Source organism: Anser anser (genome assembly GCF_964211835.1).
Source record: "Anser anser genome assembly, chromosome: Z".
NCBI lineage: Eukaryota > Metazoa > Chordata > Aves > Anseriformes > Anatidae > Anser > Anser anser.
The window spans coordinates 43,083,352-43,103,624 of record NC_139723.1 but is presented as its reverse complement, the minus strand read 5'-3'; the positions used below and the strand labels follow the sequence as shown (position 1 = coordinate 43,103,624).

Sequence of the window (20,273 nt, the reverse complement as noted above, 5' to 3'; positions counted from 1 at the left end):
CTTGCCCTACAATGACACTTGGCCAGGCTTCTAGCAATTCGAACCATTTCTGTTGCTGTTTTTCTGGTTTGGGGGGCAGTCACCTCCATCCGTTTGTAGCCATGATTGCTGATCAGGCTCTGCCTGAGCCACTGCCATCCACGCTTGTTGCCAAATACTCGCCAGATGGTTATTTCCTTTGTGTTTGTGCGCAAGCAGCTGTGTCAAGGAAATGATAAATCGGAGTACAGTTATTAAACCACAGCCGGGGTTGAAGCCAGAACAAAGCCCCATGGAGCAGAGAGACATAGCGAACAAGGATGTCAAGTCAACTCAAGCCATGCTGCTGCAGTTACAGAGAGAGAGGTGTAGGATCTGCCCTCATTCTAAGGGAAAATGCCTGTACAGGGAGGGTATCTTGACACTCAAATTTAATCAACTACAGTTTTGACTATTTCTTGCTCGTGTTCTGTTCCCGTTCTGTTTGAATTACCTGAAATAATGGAGAACATAATAACGTCTATGGAAAACTGAAAATGACTTCTGTAGGTGGATACTCAAATGTCAAAGATATTTATTTCCTATATAGGGTAATAGTTACAGTATCCTCAGGAACTACTTAAGACAATACAGGTTTCACATGAAAAACTAGACAATCAGAGAGAAGTCCAAGAAAGAGGTTTTAGTTTTCCACTACATTGCCTTAACATTTAAAAGCTCTTTTATATAAGAGCATGAAAGAAGCAGAGTCCTCATAAATTAGTTACCTGTTACCAAAATATAAAACAATAGTGTTAACGTAGATAAAACAGCAAAAGTAGAAAGCAATTTTTCTTTCAGTTTACTTCATATTAAACTGCTGATGTATGAAACATGGGTAATTAAATGTCAAGAGCAGAATGCCGCAGGCAGATTTGCTTCTCCTTTTGAATTTGCTGATGCAGTTCTAACAACATGGTTTACAATGTTCTTGCTTTCTGAAAACCTCCAGTGATTGGTATGTCATCATCATTCTTTATCCATTAGTAAATAAAATTCACTTGCTGTCCATCTGAGTGAGTATGCTGATGTGTGTCCTCTTTGTGAACTGTTTAAGCTTATAGATCCGTTTAGGATGTAGCATCTAGAAATCACTATCATCTACTAATTGGTGAGAAAAAAAGAGGAGTTCAAAGAGGGAATACTGGCATCATGCTAAGGCTCTGAATTCAAGTCGTCTTGTTACAGTGGCATCCAGATGCCAATTTGTAAAAGAAATACTGTTCTGCATTTTACTGTGTGTGTCTTTGGACCGTTTAAGAAAAGAGATTCCTGTGGGTGTAATCATTACTGGTTCATTTTTTTTCCCTTCTCCCTGATTAGTTTGTGTCTGATGGCAATTACTGCCGTGAGCAGAGCTGAGCTATGTTGCACGTGACTTTTTATTGTGGTCGAAAGGAAGAAACGTCAGCTAATAATTTGTTTTTCAACAGGATGGGAAAACGGCAGAGGATCTCGCCAGAGCAGAACGGCATGAACACATAGCCGGTCTGCTTGCAAGACTTAAAAAGGTTGGGAATGCATGAATTTTAACTGAGTTTTTCGTGTTTCTGAGATTGCAGGAAACGTTTGACCATGGGAAATCGTAAGATCATCCATCAAAGCCATTCTAAAAAACTGTTGTAAATATCCTTACTGAAATGGCATCCTTTTTGAAAAAATATATTTTTTAAATTTTAAATGATCCCCTCATTTAAAGCTACTATGTACGTGTTAGCAAAAATGGCTAAGATAGACTGCACCAGCATTCCATCTTATCCACTCTCTGACAATGCCCACCAAAGGTTCTAATGAGTTTAGAAGAAACTGAAAAACATACTGTTAAAAATTAGCACATCCCAAAGGAGGATTTATATTTCCCCACCGTCACCATTTTAGTTAGATTTTGGTTATGAAATATGAAGAGTTTGTGCCCTTCTGGAACCTTTAATATCTCCTGGAATGGTAGCATAAGTTCTCACACTCTTTTTTTAAATTCTACAGTTTCTCAAAATCTCCTTACCACTAGAATGCAAAGCCGATCTGCACTTGTCATAAGGCAGTAAGTCTGACACATCTGATAGACATTGATTGTTCAAGATAAGCAGCATCATTTGTGCTGTGAAGGTGCAGAGACCATTTGCCTGGAGATTCCAGGCAACAGCCAGAGCTGCTAGAGTACTGTTTTAATTATGCTGGTGATTCTGTAGTAATCTGAAATAAAAGATCAGACTCATCCTTTTATATAATTCTGGAGTAAGAATATTTGTGTACTAGGCATTGCCAAGGTAGAATTAGAATCATATCCTGACAGTAAATCTATATTTGCTAGAATTGTAAAATATATCAGTGAAGATATCATAAAGTCAGGGTTCCTCTTCAGTGATAGCTATTGTATACTTTTGTCACAACAGGATCCATTTTATATAGTTGTCATCCCGTGTTCTTCCCTTTCCCCGACCCCCCCCCCCCCCCCCCCCCCGAAAAAAATCGGCTGGTTTTGCATGCAGGTGAAGAAAATTGAGTTTCAGATGTACAGAACAAAAGGGATAAAATCAGATAAATCTCTTCTGAAAGAGATTTGTAGTAACTTTAACACTCTCCTTTATAGTGAAGTGTATTTAATTACTGAATGCTGACTATATCTGTGGGGAATAAGTATGATAATGATATACTTGATCAGAGTACACTTTACAAAACAGAATCTGATAAACTGAAATTAAGAAACTATAAACCACTGGAACTATTCTAGTATTACTCAAAATGGGCAATGTCATCTAATACAGAGTGTGCCTGACAACTTGTTTCATCTTCGGTGCCTGTGGAGGATTTTGTTCCTAATAGCACACATGTGAAGAACGTACTGTCATACTGAATTCTCTGTAAGAGCCACTATTAGCAGTCAGGGTGTGCAACATTCCCATTGTGATAAGCATATTTCATACATACCTGTTAGGGAGGAAGGAACTAAATATGCTACCATTTCTGTCAAATTTCTCAGTGGAGTTGCTGCATGCTCTTATTTTAGGGAGGCTGCTGTGGGTGCTCTTCTAATGACTCAGTGTACATGTGAAACACAGTACAAATGCAGAACAACAGAGCCTCTCTCTGAGCTCCAGATGGGGGAATGAAGGAAGAGAGTCTGAAGCTAGTTCTTTTGCTCCTCCACCTTTCTGCTGTCTCACAGTTACCTTAAAATAGGTCTTTCTAGGGTGAGAGGAGAGTGCTGTCCTCCACTGCTTCCTCTTGCTGAGTTGATTTCCAAGCTCAGTTCATGTGCTCAATTGCAAGGTATCTATGTCTGATTGCTTCTTGCTGGGGGAAGAGAGCAAGACGTCTGACTTGTTAGTTCCAGTCTCTGCTACTCTTGCTGCAAGATGCAATACATACTGGTTATGGGTGAGCATAAAGTAGAAAGCTCTTCTGCAGGAGATGTGGTTGGGTTTGAAGAAGGCCTGAGTATGAGGATGAGATTGCAGCCGTTGAGCATTAGCAAAAGCTAATCAATGCACACAGAGGGTAAACAATGAAAGGAAATCAAGTAGGGAAGCAGATCTGTTGAGGCCTAGAAGTAGAGGGAAAGAAGTCTAGAGGGTGTAAGCTTGCAGCAAGCTAGGAAAGTGGAAGGCTAATAGAATGTGAGAGCTCTTTCAAGGTAGAGAAGAATAAGTATATGGGAAAATGAGAGGTAAGAGTGGTCTGGGTAAAGCAATATTTACCTTGCAAAAATTGGAAGTGAAAATATGTACGCTTGACAGGGAGAAAGGGAGGAGGAAAATTCTCCCAAATATGAGAAGTGTAGAAAAAGTTGACAGAAAGAAGGGGGGTGCATATCGAGTTTTCACATTGCTTAGGTGGTAGCTCTCACTGCAAAATTCTTCAATCCTGCACATATATAAGGTTGGAGATACTAGTTATGCTACTGAGAATCATGAGTAAGGAGAAAGGGAGCTGAAAGAAACTAGTTTTTCCTCCTCTGTGTACTCCATTGGAGGTCAAAATGATCCTGTTCAGTGATGTTGACCGTGAAACTGTGTGATTTTCATGAAGAGTCAAGGTGTTTCTTGAGAGCTACCATTCAGCTATGTTTTGGCTACCTATCCCTCTACCTCGTGCCACTTGCACGGTGGAGCAGATGGAGGAGCTGATCCAGATGTAACCTGGCAAGAAAGCATTACTTAAACCCTACATTTTGAGTTTGCTGGAAGGCAGAAGTTCCCTGCCACACGCTCAGATTTCTTCTTTATGTTGAATTTTAGGATACGCACAGGGTGCTTTTTATCCAGCAGCTGCGACACACTCAGAACCCACAGCCCCGGATCAAACTGAAGCTGTTTGGACACTCTGGATCTGGGAAAACGACCCTTGTGGAGTCTCTTAAGTGTGGCCTGATACGAAGCTTTTTCCGAAGACGTAGGCCTAAGCTGTCTTCCACAAGTGCAACCAGATTCCCCCCATCTCCCTTGTCTTCCAAACCTTCAGGTATGACTTGACATTGTACCATTTGAACAAGAAATCACTCTTCATCTGTAGAACTCCAAACAAACAGCTTTTGGCTGTGCTGTAAAAGACAGAATAGCCTATGTGTGTAAGAAATCAAAGCAAAGCAAAGAGGGAGTTGACTTCTCTGCATGCAGAGTCACACCTAAATTAAGAGCTTAGAGGAGCAGTGGGTGTGGAGAATGAAAAATAGTTCAGCTTCTGTTCACTGATGTGGTGCATAAGTGAGCTTAAGAGAGTGGAGGACAGGACTTCTGAAAACTGTTTCTTTTTACGAAAAAGTCCTAGGATGCAAATACCGGTGCCATAACCGGATGCTACCATCATGGTTTTGGAGTTATGATTTGTCAGCATTTTTGAATGCAAATTCTGTGCAGAATTAAAACAGCTGCTGCATCTTTAGATATTTTTATTTAAGTATAACTAAGGATTTGGAACTGTCTTTGATGCATTGGAATGCTTTTCTGTAAGGCACAGGAATTCATCTGACAAGTTAAAGGTGCCTAAAATTACCTCCAAACAAGAAGAAAATGGAGCTTTTCTAGACTGAAGTAAATGTATGCAAATGGTAAGGAACTGCTCATGAAGCACCAGTTGGACTGTGTAATGTGGAAAGAGCTGCAGGATGAGTAATTAGATTTACACATCAATGTGTACCTGGTTTTGGACGATCCCACATTTATGGTAGGACATCAGGAAGAGTGAACTGTTTGTCTAGGTTCCTTTTCTAACACTGAGATTCTGTGCAATGTATGCAAGCTAAGCAGGCACTTCAAAGAGTTCAAGTTGCTGTTCAGAAATAATCTTATTACATAAGTTAATGTCAGATGGGGTCAGAGTTGCTTTTTTTAAAAAAAAAAGCTTTGGATAATGCTTGCAGTTCAAGGTTTCATCATTATTTCTAAATAATTTTAGACTAGGGTTAGTAATGGATTTCATCTCCACATTCTCTCTAGTCAGCCGAGGAAGCTATAAGGTACTTAGTGTGACTTTAAAAAGATACCTGGCACAGAGGTTGTTATTACAGTTTGTTGTTCATTTATCACAAGGCATTCGCATCTGTGATGATAGAAAACACAAATGGATTAAATAAATGAATCAGAAGTTCTTGGTTTATTTAACGTAATTTACTGTGTTGTGTAAAGGGAGGCTAATCACTTGAGGAATTGTCCGTTTCTGGAGGCACTGCAGGAAAGTCTTGACTGAAGACAGACTTCCTATGTCAATTGGTACCAAGACCAGAGGATAGGTCTAATGTTCTCATACCATCGTAAATTCAAAGACGACTGCCAGTCACGTTCTTTGGCAAACCACCATAGAAGTAATGGCGAATTTGAAGCAAAGCCTTGAGAATAGCTTATCTAGAAATAAATCTTTAAAGTTGTGCAGTGCTATGCAAATGAAGCTACTCTGACATTGTTTTGATGTTTGGATTTGGGGGTTTTGCTTGTTTCAGTTCATTATATATAATGTTAATAATGTTCTGGGTTGAGTGACATAATCTAATAGACAATTAAAACAGTACAATTTGGTGGATACTTGATAATGTGATTATGTTTTCAAAAGTTCTGTAAAAATAAGTACGTGAATTCACTGTATTTAAATCACATGAGCCTAAAGATTTAAATATTCTATTAAAAGATCAAACATGAAAGTATATTTGTACTGCTGGCAGGTAGTTTCTTTCTATATTAAAATCCGAATATTAGAATTCAGCATCTAATGGGGGGAAGAAATCTTTACTTTCGCCACTAGATGGTGCAAGTTAATTAAAAGCCCTTTCATTTCTCATTTATAGAATCTGTAGTGAGATGAACTGAGCAAATTGCCTACAAATAAAATAACTTCAGTTAAGGGCCTGCTTTTCTCACCCACCTCCTCAGAAATAGTTATTATGTGGTGATATTTTTATCCTTACTTAACAGATCCAATTATACAAATATGTAGCATTTCTATACCAATAAAAACAGCCCATGCTACGAAACTACAGCCCTTAGATATAAAAAGTAGTATATCTTTGCAATATGGAAGAGCTTTAACTATTGAAGTCTTTCATTTCCAAATTGTTATTTTTTTCTATGCTTCCCACCCAATAGTATATCTGTTAAGGTGCAGTAAGTGCTGTATGGGATCATTCTAATATTTTCCTTTTCAGCATTCAGAATAAGGATGTATTTGTGTGTACTCACAGCTTGGTAGTCATCTCCTTTTGTTTGAAGAACAGTTTGGCTTTATTACTTAGGTTTTATGCCTAGCATACTTATTGTGAACTGATCTGATTGTAGTTTTCCCACAATTTGTAATCTCATTTTCCTTTCCCTGACCCAGTTTCTGTAAGTATTACGAATCTTTATCCCGGCTGCGAGAACGTCAGCGTGAGAAGCCGTAGTATGATGTTTGAGCCAGGCCTGACCAAAGGGGTATTAGAAGCCTTTGTTTCACCTGCTCATCACTCTCCCTTCTCTGCTGACGACCAGTCCACCAAGGCCATTGATGTGCAGAATGCCTACTTGAATGGTAAGCGGAGAGCTGGGCTCGCATGCCTTAGTTCTGTGGGGAAAGCAATGCCATGGTGTGTGGTTTTAGAAACAAAATCAAAAATGCCTGACTTGGTAAGGTACTGACTGTGGTTAAGAATTCAACACTGGTAGGGTTTGGTTTGTTTAAGCAGAAGGTAAATTTGCATGAAGTTTTCTGCTTGTAATACGCATGGTAATGACCATTTGTGGCAGATATTTCTAGCACTACCTAGAAGTGCTTTTGAGATTAATAAGTGGGGCAGAAGAAACGGGTTTGGCATAATAGGAGTGGATTCCAGGTTAAAGGCCCCTTCACCTACACTGCATGTAGATTGGGGATTTTGGCAGATATAATCCAGTCTCATTGGCCAAAGTGTCCTCACCTTGCATGTGGTACCCAGGTGTATGAAGGGCTTACCATTATCACCCCACAAGGGGTCTGGAGCAGATTTGGTGAGCACCGGAGTGGAGCTTCTAGTTTCATTAGTTTGGAAAGCAAGCCAACTGCTCCACAGCTGGAACCAGTTCACAGTAAGAGGGGTCAGTCAGAGAAGTTATTTGAAAACCTCTCTACTGTTCCAAAGCAAAACGCTAATGTAAAGCTTTCTCTTTATCCAGTAGCTTTCTTTTTTCATAAGTACACATAGATGCTAGTAATGCTTTTGAGCGTGAAAACTATACAACAGGTACATACCACCACCCCTGCTAGTCATCAGAGAGGTGGTAAGATCTCTCCTTAAAGATCTCTCCTCAGCATTTGCGGTCTTGAGGCTGAGCTCAGATTAATCAAGCTTTTATTTTGGAGAGAGAAACCTACTTACAAATTCATTATATGCACACTAACACATACCGACAAAACATTCATCCTAGATGTGGAAGAGTTTGGCATGTAGCTACAGCTTGTTCTTTATCTGGGTTAATTTCTCCTTTCGATATAATTTGAAACCAGGTCAAATTCTGCAGTGAAATAGAGTTGTGCAACAGGCTGTCAGAAGAATTTTATGTCTGTGTACTATCTTGATATAGAAAGAAGGTGTGCACATGGATGAGCTCTCGATAGCTGAACTCATAACAGCAGATTTGAGGTTTCTGGATTTTTTTCTCCTAGAAATTCAAGTGCATCAATCAGCATTTATTTAAATAGATGGAGTACAAGTGTACCTTATCAGGTATTGAGTCTGAGAAGTGCAATACAGTGCAGCATGCTAATGCTTTTCTTACCTGAAGTAAAGGAGATGACAGAAAGAATCATTGTGCTCTTGGGATCCTTAACATGGTGGTTCTCCAGCCCTAAGTTATTCATGTGATTTGAGTAATACAATTCCATAAAGCAGAGTGGGTTCTTTGAGAATCCTTGAGTGGTTTTTAATACCAGCAGTGAGACTTTAGAAAGAAAAAATCATAAAAATGTTGAGCTTTGGGGGAATGCAAAGGAAGAACAGGAGCAGTTATTTGCTCCTGTGCAGGGCAAAAGCCAATTTAATGTGTAAGGCTGCATGACTTGAATACACAGGTGCATCCATGTGGCATCCAGCTGAATGTTCTAGAGAAGTGAATGTGAAAGAGGAACAGATCGTAAGGACCCAACTTCTCAGTCTCTGAGACTATCTGAAACCTGTTCCGTTTGTTCATGATTGCGTTTGCAGTTTTGCTTTCTCACCTGCATAGTTTATCTTTGAGAAAGTTTAAATGAAATGAACTGTTCCGTGTGTCTTTCCATGGCTGAGCAAGGTTTCATGCATACTGACAGTGTGATCTGTTTGTCTGTTTTTCAGGAGTTGGTGACTTTAGCATCTGGGAATTCTCTGGGAATCCTGTGTATTTCTGCTGTTACGATTATTTTGCAGCGAATGATCCCACCACGATTCACATAGTGCTTTTTAGTCTTGAGGAGCCTTATGAAATCCAGTTAAACCAAGTGACCTTTTGGCTCAGTTTCCTGAAATCATTAGTCCCAGTTGAGGAGCCAATAGGTATGCTCTTCTGCCTATTAATGAAATATTAGGGGAAAATAAGATTGTGTTTCTTTGCAACTTCTAAATCCTCTTTGCTGAGTGCTGTTGTACATCTTTATCCGCTTTTATTTAAAAAACTTTAAACAGTTTCTCAGCAATAGAGGATTTTATTTGTGGAACAAGCCTGAAGAGTTTCATGCACCAGTTACTCCAACTGAAATGGGTCATGAGATACACTGGAGGCTTTTGTGGCAAATGAAGTTTTATGTCAGAAAAGCTGTGTGAAAAAGTGTTTCAGAGTGTTGGTACCATTTAAGACCAGTTCTAGACACACTAATTAAAACTCACTTAAGTTAAAAAACCTAATCCTAAATTAAATCTAAACCCCAATTAGCTCTTTGCAGCATAAGTTGGTTTTGCCAATGAGAACAGGACAGAATGACATTGTAGAGTAACATCACACTCTCAGTACATGCCACTCCAACCTGTTTAACTAGAGTTGTATTTGGGATACAAATATGTTAACCTTTGGCACATCAGGGTGTACAGAAACCAGTATTTCTAGTAAATTTCATTTCATATTTTTTAAGACTTTGCACAGATTTTAAATGAAATGACTAGTTATTCAAACTTTCTAACAAGTTGAAAGTTACTTGACAGACAAACAAATTAACTTAACTCACTTGTTTGTTTGTTTTTTTCTTAAACCCTCTGTAGGTATACATACATATAGCTTGATAGTGTTTGTAGCAGAGCGTTGGTCTGGAGACTGACTGGTTCTTCCATAAAACTTTCTCTGACATGTGTCTTGGTTCTATGAACCAAAATGTTATCCCAAGCAGTGGATCTAACTCAACACTGATAGACATTTATAACATTGCTAGGGACTCATTAGAAAAGTATATCTAATGCTTACATAATGCAGAATATTTCCCCTCTTTTTGTTTTCTACTCAGTTCTGTACGCATGATCTCAGGCTGACAAGTGACAATGATGAGCCAAATGGCAGACCTTCAGTTTTTAGCTTGGACATATGTATGTCCTTTCATCTTCCATCTTAGGTTAAGTCATGAGGTTACAAATATAACCATTGAGATCTAACTGACTTGCAATTACTTCTGGAACTAAAAGCTCAGAAATGTGCAAAAAATCATTAAAGCTGAAAATGCAGTTAACTTGCAATTGTTGAAAGCTTTCCTTGTCACCTTACTCAAGCAAGGAAACTTAGTTCTTGATTTAACTAAGTTAGTAGCACAATTTAGGTACTTTGCCTAAATCAGCGTTTATACTGCTCAGCTCAATTTGGATACTCATGTGTAACTTATTGTTACAACTTTTAAATAATATGTATTAATTGACATTTGCAGAATATTTAAACTTTAGGAATTACTTTCCAGTTATATTGTCTATTGTTACATTGTCAGCTGAAAAACAAAAAGATCTACAACTAGAGCATAGTGATTGTGGAGTGCTACACAGTGAGGGGAAATGTGGCCCTTTTTTGAATGAATCAAAATTCTGTAGCTTAGTCAATGAAAACTGAGGTAAGCATATTTCTCCAATATGAAGTTTTTGTCAGACAAAAACAGCAGAATTGGATGTACTTTGTTTTTTTTAAATAATTGCCTAGTGGTGTCTCCTCTTTTCTGGAAGATCAGTTTGAGAAAAAGATAGAAAATGTGTGTTCCATACTGTCACCTCATTCATGCCATTTGTATCTTTCTTTCTTTCTTTTTCATTCTTTTTCATGGTATCTGCCAGGCTTTCCTACTTAACTCTCACCTAAGTGAGAGGTCACTGTTTGTGTAAGTACTGTAAAATAGCATTCATACCAGCATATGAATGTTGTGGACATTGTGTTCTACTTAAAATTCTCTAAGCTGTACATGTAGCATTAAGGACCATCCAAAGATTATGAGAAACCTTTTAAAGAAGCTTTTATTTTTTTTATTTTCCCTCACGTTGGTATAGATTGTAGTTAATAGATGTCTAATTAGCATTATTAATACATGTTTTTGTTAAAACAATAAGGGCATAAAATATTTATGATACTAAGATTCTAGCTATTTAAATTATACATTATGTAGATAATTCTATAAGTAGATAATAGTCATAACACCAGTGGTTCGGTTGTGTAGAAATAGATGTTGTTGTGCTTAAAGTTGGTAAATCCACTGCAGAATATCCACTGGTATCAAGAATACAATAGTATTGCTACTCAACTGGCTCCGTAAGGCAGCCATCTTCCTGGGCATGTCTCATAGTGAGGAAATAATCTTGTTCCCCTCCTAGCATTTGCTGGAAAGCTGAAAACTCTACTACGTGTTGTTTTGGTCGCCACGCATGCTGACATAGTGAATCTTCCTCGGCCTGTTGGAGGGGAGTTTTGGTATGACAAGGACATGTCGTTGCTGAAAGAAATCAGGAACAGGTAAGAGGGGATTACATGTAGCGCACGTGTTAGTTTCAAAGAAAAATACTAAAATGCATAATATGTAAAAGGTTTTTTGTTTGGCTGAAGTTATGTGGTATTTACATGAAAGAAAGTGCAATATTTTGAAGATTGTCTTTACTGAAAATATTCAGGAAGCTTATTCCATGGAAAAAAAATGAAACATTTGTCAATACTACAATGAGCGAGCTGCCTTAAGTGAGTGAGTGGTGCATAAAATGAGTGAGGCTCAAAAGTGTCAGCCTGTAAATACTGAAATAGATCTAAAGGCCATTGTCAACCATCTGACAGACATCCTGGTGTGTAGGTTTTGCACCAGTCTCAGAAAAGTGGACAATTCTGAGCTGCAACCTCCAGGTGCAGTAAAGGAAGCTGTGGAGGACAGCCACCATTTTCTCTGAATTGATTTAGGATGGGCAGGAGAAAAATTAAACCACACCTGGAGGTACTGTCTATGTATGTTTTCTGAAGAGCTGGATCTTGTGGAGTTACATACATGAAAAAGTCAGCCTAGAAGTTGAGAAAACCATTAACCTTCCTGAGCAAGTATTTGGAGAGTATGCTAATCATGCTAATTTTCACAGACTAATGGTATTGTGTAAGGTAACAATTTATATTCACAGTGAGCACAGTTATCCATGTAAGTATGTGATTTGGGGAACCACCCAGACCTGTGAGTCTGTACTATACAAGAAACAGGTGTAGGAAATCCAGCACAATAGTGGCAGAGCAATGTCTCAATCTGTTGAAATAAACCAACAGAAAATATCTGGGTGTAATCTTGCATTTCTGCTATCCCTTCTATAGTAAAATGTTTTTGCAATTACAAGTCCTAGGGTGCAATTGTAATTTCCTTCGGAGTTTTCAGCTTTCTTCCTTAGGAAAGATAATAATTTTCTGTTAATATATCTGTTTACATTCAAGAAAATTAGGGAGCAACTCTACTGTCTTTGCTTATAAAATATTTTAGGATTATCAGTACTCATTATTCTTTGAAGAAAATTAAGTGCTGTGCAATTTAAGATTGAAGCGCTGCTGGATTAGGAAAACTGGATTTGGAACTGAATAGACAATTGGTGGCTCTCTTTTTCTTTTAGATTTGGAAATGATCTTCACATTTCAGACAAGTTATTTGTGTTGGATGCTGGAGCATCTGGATCTAAAGATATGAAGCTCCTCCGAAATCACTTACAAGAAATTAGAAGTCAGATAATATCTGTAAGTAATGTCTAATGGTCTTAGATTGTGTCAGCTAAGATGTGAAAATCTTGGGAAACAAATAATTTACTGTAAACTTAGTACTTAATTTCAGAACTTAAGGAACAACAGACTGATGACATCAAGGATTCTGTCAGCATTTTCAAAATCGGCGGTATTTTGTATGGGTCGCCAAAATGGCCTCTCTTGAAACAATTGAGATTACCAGTTTAAAGTTAAATTTTTGTAGTTCGAGTTGACAGTGATTGGATTCTAGTGCTGACTTTTTTTTATTGTTTTGTATGTCAGAGTAGCATTACAGAGAAGCAGAATATATTTGATGGAAATACATTTTTCATTAAAATACACTGGAGTAGAACGCTTTCCTCAGTTGTTAGAAAGGTAATTCTCAACATAGATGGGTGAAGTGGATATATGTGTGTATATATGTATTTGTGTATATATGTATTTATGTATATATATGTTTAATCTTCTTGCTAGGGTCTTTTACTGAAAAATATGTGCTTGGATTTTTATGTGTATATATAACTTTATGAAACTAAGGGTAAAATAGCTATGGTTTCTTGTAATCACCATGAATCTATATAGCCTTCAATACTGAGGGTGACCAAGTCAAATTATTACGTAGCCTTTAGCATTTAAATTCTTCATTCTAAAGTCACTCTTAATTGTGTAATGCCAACAAGACATTTTCTAGCTGCTTCTGATAGGTATTAAAAAAAAAAGTGAAGCAAAAGTTACTGTATTCCTGAGTTCACTCTATAGATTGAGTGTTTTTTTAATGTAAAATCTGGATTATTTTATGTTCCCAATGATCTGTTAGTTTTTAATAAGCTTTTCTTCTTTGACAAAACTTTTTTGTAGCAGTTTCCACTAGATGAAATTTGGGGAGCTTTGCATATGAATTGGGTGCTGTGGCTTGAGATTGCAGGGATGAAAGCATTGGTAATGTCCAAAACAGTCAATAGATATATGTGTCAGCTGTACTTCCAATCTAGTACTGATACTCTGCTATCTCACCTGTTGAATAAATTGGTCTGGAACAAATAGTGGTGAGTACAGATTTTAAATAAATGCCCATCTGTTTCTGGAATTTTACTTTATTAAGACAAGGAAGATCTTCTCACAAGTACATACCAGATGGAAGAGTAAGGATCCATCACTAGGGGACTCCTTAGACATGCATATGTGTCATTTATGTTTTAGAACACATACATAGCCTTTATTTAGAAAAAAAAAAAAGACTGTTCTCAGCAGAGTAGTTACAAGTGGGTGTTTTCTCTGCTTTTCATAAGACTTGCCCACCTATGACACACCTGTGTGAAAAAATAATCTCTACACTGCCTTCATGGAGAAAAATGAACGGACCCAACCAGCTGATGTCCTTGCAGCAGTTTGTATACGACATACAGGAACAGCTTAATCCCCTAGCAAGTGAAGATGACCTACGGCAGATTGCACAGCAGTTGCATAGTATAGGAGAAGTAAGTGGGTTTTTTTTTTTTGGTATAAATTGTGTATCCATACTATCAAGGTACTGCTCTGGTAGAATATTACTTAATGGGATTTAAGCAAATGTCTGTAGTAACTTTTTTCTACTCTTCCTTTTAAGACATTGTAAGAAGTAGAGACTGGTTACTAATGCTTTTTGTTATCATTATTGTCTTGTGGCACTTGTTCTGTTCAACAGTATTTCTTTGAGACAGGAAGAGCTGCATTTCATTGTTGTAGTTACATAAACATAGAATCCTTAGAAAGGATAAGGTCTACTATCATCTTAAAATGAGGTAGTGCTTAACGTGTTCACTGCAGATGAGAAATTTGTGTGTGTCCATTAGAAATTGAATCACAGGAAAACACTGTTGCATAAATAGCTTGCGGAGCATGGCTAGGCTTTACTGTTGTTGGGTTCTTATGGCTTTTTTTATTAGTGGAAGTCAAGAACAAGATCCATTCTTTGTTTGGAATACTTGCAAAAAATTCAAATGTTGGTTGTTTTTCTTCTGTCAGCAGTGTTAGTTAAAAGTTATGAAAGCCAATATGTGGGGTGGTATCGTCTTGTACTTCATAAGATATAAACAACAGCTTTCCTATTTATAAACAGATTAACATCATGCAGAGTGAAACAGTCCAAGATGTTGTGCTTCTGGATCCTCGCTGGCTCTGTTCAAACGTCCTTGGAAAAATCCTGTCAGTGGAGAACCCAAAAGCTCTCCATCACTATAGAGGTCGATATACTATAGAGGACATCCAGCGTCTGGTAACAGACAGTGATGTGGAAGAACTGATACAAATTTTGGATGCCATGGATATTTGTGCAAGGGACATTAGCAATGGAGCAATGGTTGATATTCCTGCTCTCATCAAGACTGACAATCTCCACAGGTCTTGGACGGATGAGGAGGATGAAGTACTGATTTATGGTGGTGTCAGAATCGTTCCTGTGGAACATCTTACCCCATTTCCTTGTGGAATTTTTCATAAAGTTCAGGTGAATCTCTGCAGGTGGATTCATCAACAAAGCACAGAGGGAGATGCCGATATACGTCTGTGGGTAAATGGATCAAAGATTATGAATCGTGGAGCTGAGCTTTTAGTGCTGCTAGTCAACCATGGTCAGGGTATAGAGGTTCAAGTTAGAGGACTGGAAACAGAGAAGATCAAGTGCTGTTTACTTCTGGATTCCGTATGCAGCACCATTGATAACTTAATGGCCACAACCTTACCAGGCCTTCTGACTGTAAAATACTACCTTAGTCCTCAGCAGCTGAGGGAACATCATGAGCCAGTAATGGTCTACCAGCCTAGAGACTTCTTCCGTGCACAGAGTCAAAAGGAGACATCGCTCACTAACACCATGGGGGGATATAAGGAGAGCTTTAGTAGTATACTATGTTTTGGATGTCTTGATGTCTACTCCCAGGGAAGCCTAGGAATGGACATTCATGTTTCAGATCTGAATCTACTTACCAGGAGAAAACTAAGTCGACTTTTGGATCCACCTGATCCCATGGGCAAAGATTGGTGCCTTCTGGCCATGAACCTGGGCCTCCCTGATCTTGTTGCAAAATACAATACAAATAATGGAACACAAAATGACTTCCTGTCAAGCCCAGTCCATGCCCTGCTGCAAGAGTGGAGTAATGCTCCTGAGAGCACTGTAGGTATCCTGATGTCTAAGCTGAGGGAATTAGGGCGCAGGGATGCAGCAGATTTTTTACTGAAGGCATCTTCTGTATTCAAAATAAATTTAGATGCTAATGGTCAAGAGGCTTATGCTTCAAGTTGCAACAGTGGCACGTCTTACAATTCAATTAGCTCTGTGGTGTCACGGTAAGAACAAGTGTTTTGCATAGACATCTTTTCAAACTCCAGGAAGGATAAAAGTACAAGAGCTTCTGTATACTGTCAGTTAGGAGGTTTTACATCAAAGGGTCTTTATCCTTCTTCAGCACCACCTTTTTGTGCTTAAACTTTCTACTTCTAACTGTGAATTGTTGCTTTTTATTTGATCTGTTAAAAAGGCTGGTGTACTTCTGGTGTTGTAAGATTATTACAGATACATAATGTGCTGCTTAATACTGCCATTTTAACTGGAAAGTCTTTCAACTTTTTAGTGCTGCAACTGTTTTATAAAATACTTCTATTCTCCCTTTAAAAGGAAGGGGGAGAGGAATAGCACATACGACCAGAAATGTGTATTTCTTACACCCATGTTTTTCTTTTCATGTTGTCCTCTGCTTAACACTTTTTAATATTTGTAAGGAGAGAAGTCCACCTACACTCCTGATCTTTCTGCCTGAATATAACACCACATTGTTTTTAGCTGAAAAAGTGAGTGCCTTTTGCAGAAGGGAGGGTGCCGTTGATTTGAATGACCCTGCTGGAGTTACAAGAACATGCTACCTCTGTTTCACTTAAATTGTCTGCATGCTTTTCATTGCAAGTGGTGCTTGCCTTTTAATTTTTCCTGCATTTCTAAGACATCAGTGATGACTCATGCAGAGCTTTCTTGTGCCAATCCTGTGGGTACAGATGTGTGATACCTAATCAACTTCAATTACAGTCAGACCATAATGTGAAGATCTCTTAAACTTGCCAATTTTCATGCTTCGTTATTTCCATGCACCTCAGGTAAAACTTCATATCATTATAGAGTTCAAAAAGGACATACACGAGTTAGATGCCGCAGAATAATATTGTATAGCTGTCGGTTGTAATTTGTGTATAACAAAGGGTTTTCTACTGTTAGATCCTAAGTTACTTACTTCCTGTACTTGAAAACTTTAATGGGGATAAAAACAAAAAGGATGCAAGTTTCCCGCAGTGAGAACTTTAAAATTGATATGAGGGGATATGATACATTCTCTGTTCTAAAAAGCATGTAATTTTAATGGTGCAATGTGTGTTTGTGTATATATATTGTATGTACATATATTAATACTATTTTTTCCTTAAACTTACGATGTAGTAAAATTTTAAAGGATTTTTCTACCAATAAACTGTTGCTTGTTGCATCTCTTTCGTTTGTGTTCTTTACCTGAAAGGAACCAAAAATTCTCTCTTCTTTACAATCGCAGTCCCGCAGAGGCATTGCCTGGCTTCTGAAGTTCTGGGTACCACCTGGTTTGCTTCAGGGTTTTTCTCAATGTTCAGTGAGAGTATTTATTTATATTTTATTAGGTGGCCCCTCTGCTGTGAGCAGGTTTACGTTCATTTGACAAACAGCAAGCCAAAATGGTTTGCTACATAGCTTTTTCCTTTGTGTTTTTCGACAAAGAAAACCAAAACAGCAGAAGTGAGTCGGTCGTTGGGAATCCTCCAGGTGACATTGCTTTGTAAGCGGGGCTCTCACTGCGTTAGAGCCAATGCAGTGGTAGTGATCTGCTCATCACACCAGGGTCTGTGCTGCTGCTACCCACTTAAACTCTCAGCTTCACTCACTGATAGCTGCACGGCCTCTGGGCTGCACTCTGTGCAGGCAGCTCAGTGCAATGCCTTCTCCCTGCGTGTGCTGCAGAGCCACACAGAGTTAGACCGACTCTTCTTAAAATGCTAGTTGCTGTTTCCCACCACCTTTCTATGCGTATTTTACCTTCCCTTTATCAAATCCTTCCCCTGGCATCACTGGTTTCCTTTGAATATTTATTAAATGTCTGGTCCACAAGAAGAGGTACGGATAATGAGCAGTCCTACCCTAAGGTCTCTGCTCTGGTATTTTCCTACATCTGACAAAGTGAGTCCAGCGTCTCCCACCACCGCTGGAGGTTGCTCACCGAAGAGGCTTGCTTTCTGCAGCCCACCTGAGGGAACATTTGCCTGTGTCACTGGCTGCCACCACGCTTAGCTTCCTACCCGTACACACCTGGGGCAGTTCTGCCGCATTCAGTTACGTGGACAGGTCTTGCTCATTTCGTAAGACTTTCTTCATCGCCAGCCTCAGACTTGAAGGTGAGCCCAGCCTCTTGACTTCCCTTCACTGAATGTGTGTGACTGCCGAGGAATGGAATCGGTATCACAAGTCCTGCAGGACACTCGCAGTACTGTGAGGTGCTTTTCGCGTGCAGGACTGCCAGGGGTGTCTAGTATTCCGGATTTAATTTGCCACTGTTACTGTTCGTGGTGGAGTGGCAAGATTGTCAAGATACCAGGTAGCTCCTAACCTGCCTACCTCCCCGGATGCTTTAAGCACATGGAAGATCAGTGATTGACTTAGGAATTTTGGTATAGAAGGTTTTTTGTTTGTTTGTTTTTTCCCTTCCCTAGCAGCAGCATCTTGACAATCCTCTGCTTCCATTTACAGTAAAATGCAGCCCTGGGAGTATAAATTACTTAGTGGATGCTGCCATGGATCTTTGAATGTCAGTAAATGCCTGTTGCATCATTTCCAGTTTTTATGGTAATACGTTCAGGAAAGTGAATCACAGTCATAGGATAACTTTGGATTGTGTTCCTATAAATCATGTGTCGTAATACTGGAATTCACTAAAAAAAAAATCATATTTGTCCTAAATGATGATTTTGACAGAAAAACATTAGCAAAGTGATACAAAAGGGAATCCCACGTGCTCTTCAGTTGTTTCAGTTTTATTGATTCCCTGTTTTGTTTTGTCGGTGCTACTAAGAGCAGAGCTTCGCTCCACGCTTTTAGAGCTGTGTTTAAAATGCGCTGGTCCTGACTCACTCTAGAAATGGGGGGAGTGGCAGTCTTGGAAGATTAAAAAAGTTTATCTGTAGATATAAATTGTGTTTGACTGTGCCATTGAACATGCTAACCACAAATGCAGCTCCTGCCATTGAAATGAGTGAAGTTGGATACTGAGCATCGAAACACTATTCCTTGTACTTTGTAGCTTCAGGGCAGAGCTGCTGAAACACAAGTTGGTGCTGTAGAGGTTAGTGCCCATGTTCATTTTGTCAACAAAATCAATAATATAGACAAACTCAAGCTTGCAACGCAATTGCTCAAGGCCCAGACACAGCTGATCTTGCAGTTCAGAAATGTTTATTACTGACATCTGAACTCAAATTTTGAAGAAATTGTCAAAGAAGGTATGCAGGAAGTGAGCGTTTTGGTGCAAATCATTTTTTCCAAGTAGAGTCTCTTTTCCCAGGTGTGCAGCACCATGCACGCATAGGATAGGAAAGTTTCATATTGCTGCTGATCATGTTAGGAAATGGTTTTAGACCCTGTGGGAGTTGTGCTGCTGACCCAACTGGTGCATTTGGAAAGCCAGGAGAGATCAACGGCTGCATGCAAATCCCTGAGGGTGGGACAAGAAGGGCATCCAGAGGAGACCTTGGGTGGAGGTGGGTATAAATTATTCTTCTCGCCTTAAGAGGATGTAAACCAGAGGGAGACACAGGTTTCAGGATCCTTGTGATTCAAGCAATTGAGAAAGAGTTATGAAACTACAGGGATTTAGCAACTCTTAAGTGTCAGAGACTGACAGAGCCAGGAGGCTCAGAAAGGAGCCAGAACCCTGCTTCCTAAACGGTCAGGTCTTCTCCAGAGCAACTGTGCAGCTGTTCCAGCTCTGTGCTGGAGCCAATGCCAGGCCCAAACCCTGTGCTGGCTGCATTTCCCAGCCTTGGCAGAAGTCACGCGTTGGTGCACTGCAGCCTTTGTATACCGAAGAAGCTGTGCTGTACCATTGTTTAAAACAGGTTCCCTGATATGAACCATGTCACTGTTCCTGTGTCAGGGTCCCGCATGGCGTTCTCACCTCCAAATTGGAGAGAGACGGACTTGAAGGGTGGGCCATTCTGTGGGTGAGGAACTGGACTGAAGGTCACACCCAGAGAGTGGTGGTCAATGGCTCCATGGCCAGTGATGAGAGGAGTCCCTCAGGGGTCTGTCTTGGGACTGGTGCTGTTTATGTCTTTATCAGTGACAGAGACAGTGGGATCGAGTGCACCCTCAGCAGGTGTGCAGATGACACCAAGCTGAGTGGTGCAGCTGGTACGACAGAAGGAAGGGATGCCATCCAAAGGGACCTGGACAAACTAGACTGGTGAACCTAATGAGGTTCCACAAGTCCAAGTGCAAGGTGCTGCACCTGGACGGGGGCAATCCCAGGCATGAGCACAGACTGGGAGAAGAACTCACTGAGAGCAGCCCTGCAGAGAAGG

The 20,273-nt window shown here is 39.4% G+C and overlaps 1 protein-coding gene across 2 annotated transcripts in view; it reads left to right on the top strand.

Moving 5' to 3' along the window:
• The window catches only part of DAPK1 (death associated protein kinase 1), an 89,647-nt gene extending 72,489 nt beyond the window's left edge, over window positions 1-17,158 (top strand). For both annotated transcript variants that reach the window (XM_083818797.1, XM_083818796.1), the window contains 8 exons: window positions 1,452-1,529; window positions 4,257-4,479; window positions 6,826-7,014; window positions 8,792-8,989; window positions 11,264-11,402; window positions 12,521-12,641; window positions 13,937-14,125; window positions 14,746-17,158. In XM_083818797.1, the coding sequence (XP_083674923.1) occupies window positions 1,452-1,529; window positions 4,257-4,479; window positions 6,826-7,014; window positions 8,792-8,989; window positions 11,264-11,402; window positions 12,521-12,641; window positions 13,937-14,125; window positions 14,746-15,978 (2,370 nt within the window). In that variant the 3' untranslated portion in view covers window positions 15,979-17,158. The remainder of the gene's footprint in view (window positions 1-1,451; window positions 1,530-4,256; window positions 4,480-6,825; window positions 7,015-8,791; window positions 8,990-11,263; window positions 11,403-12,520; window positions 12,642-13,936; window positions 14,126-14,745) is intronic.
• Window positions 17,159-20,273: the final 3,115 nt, after the last annotated feature.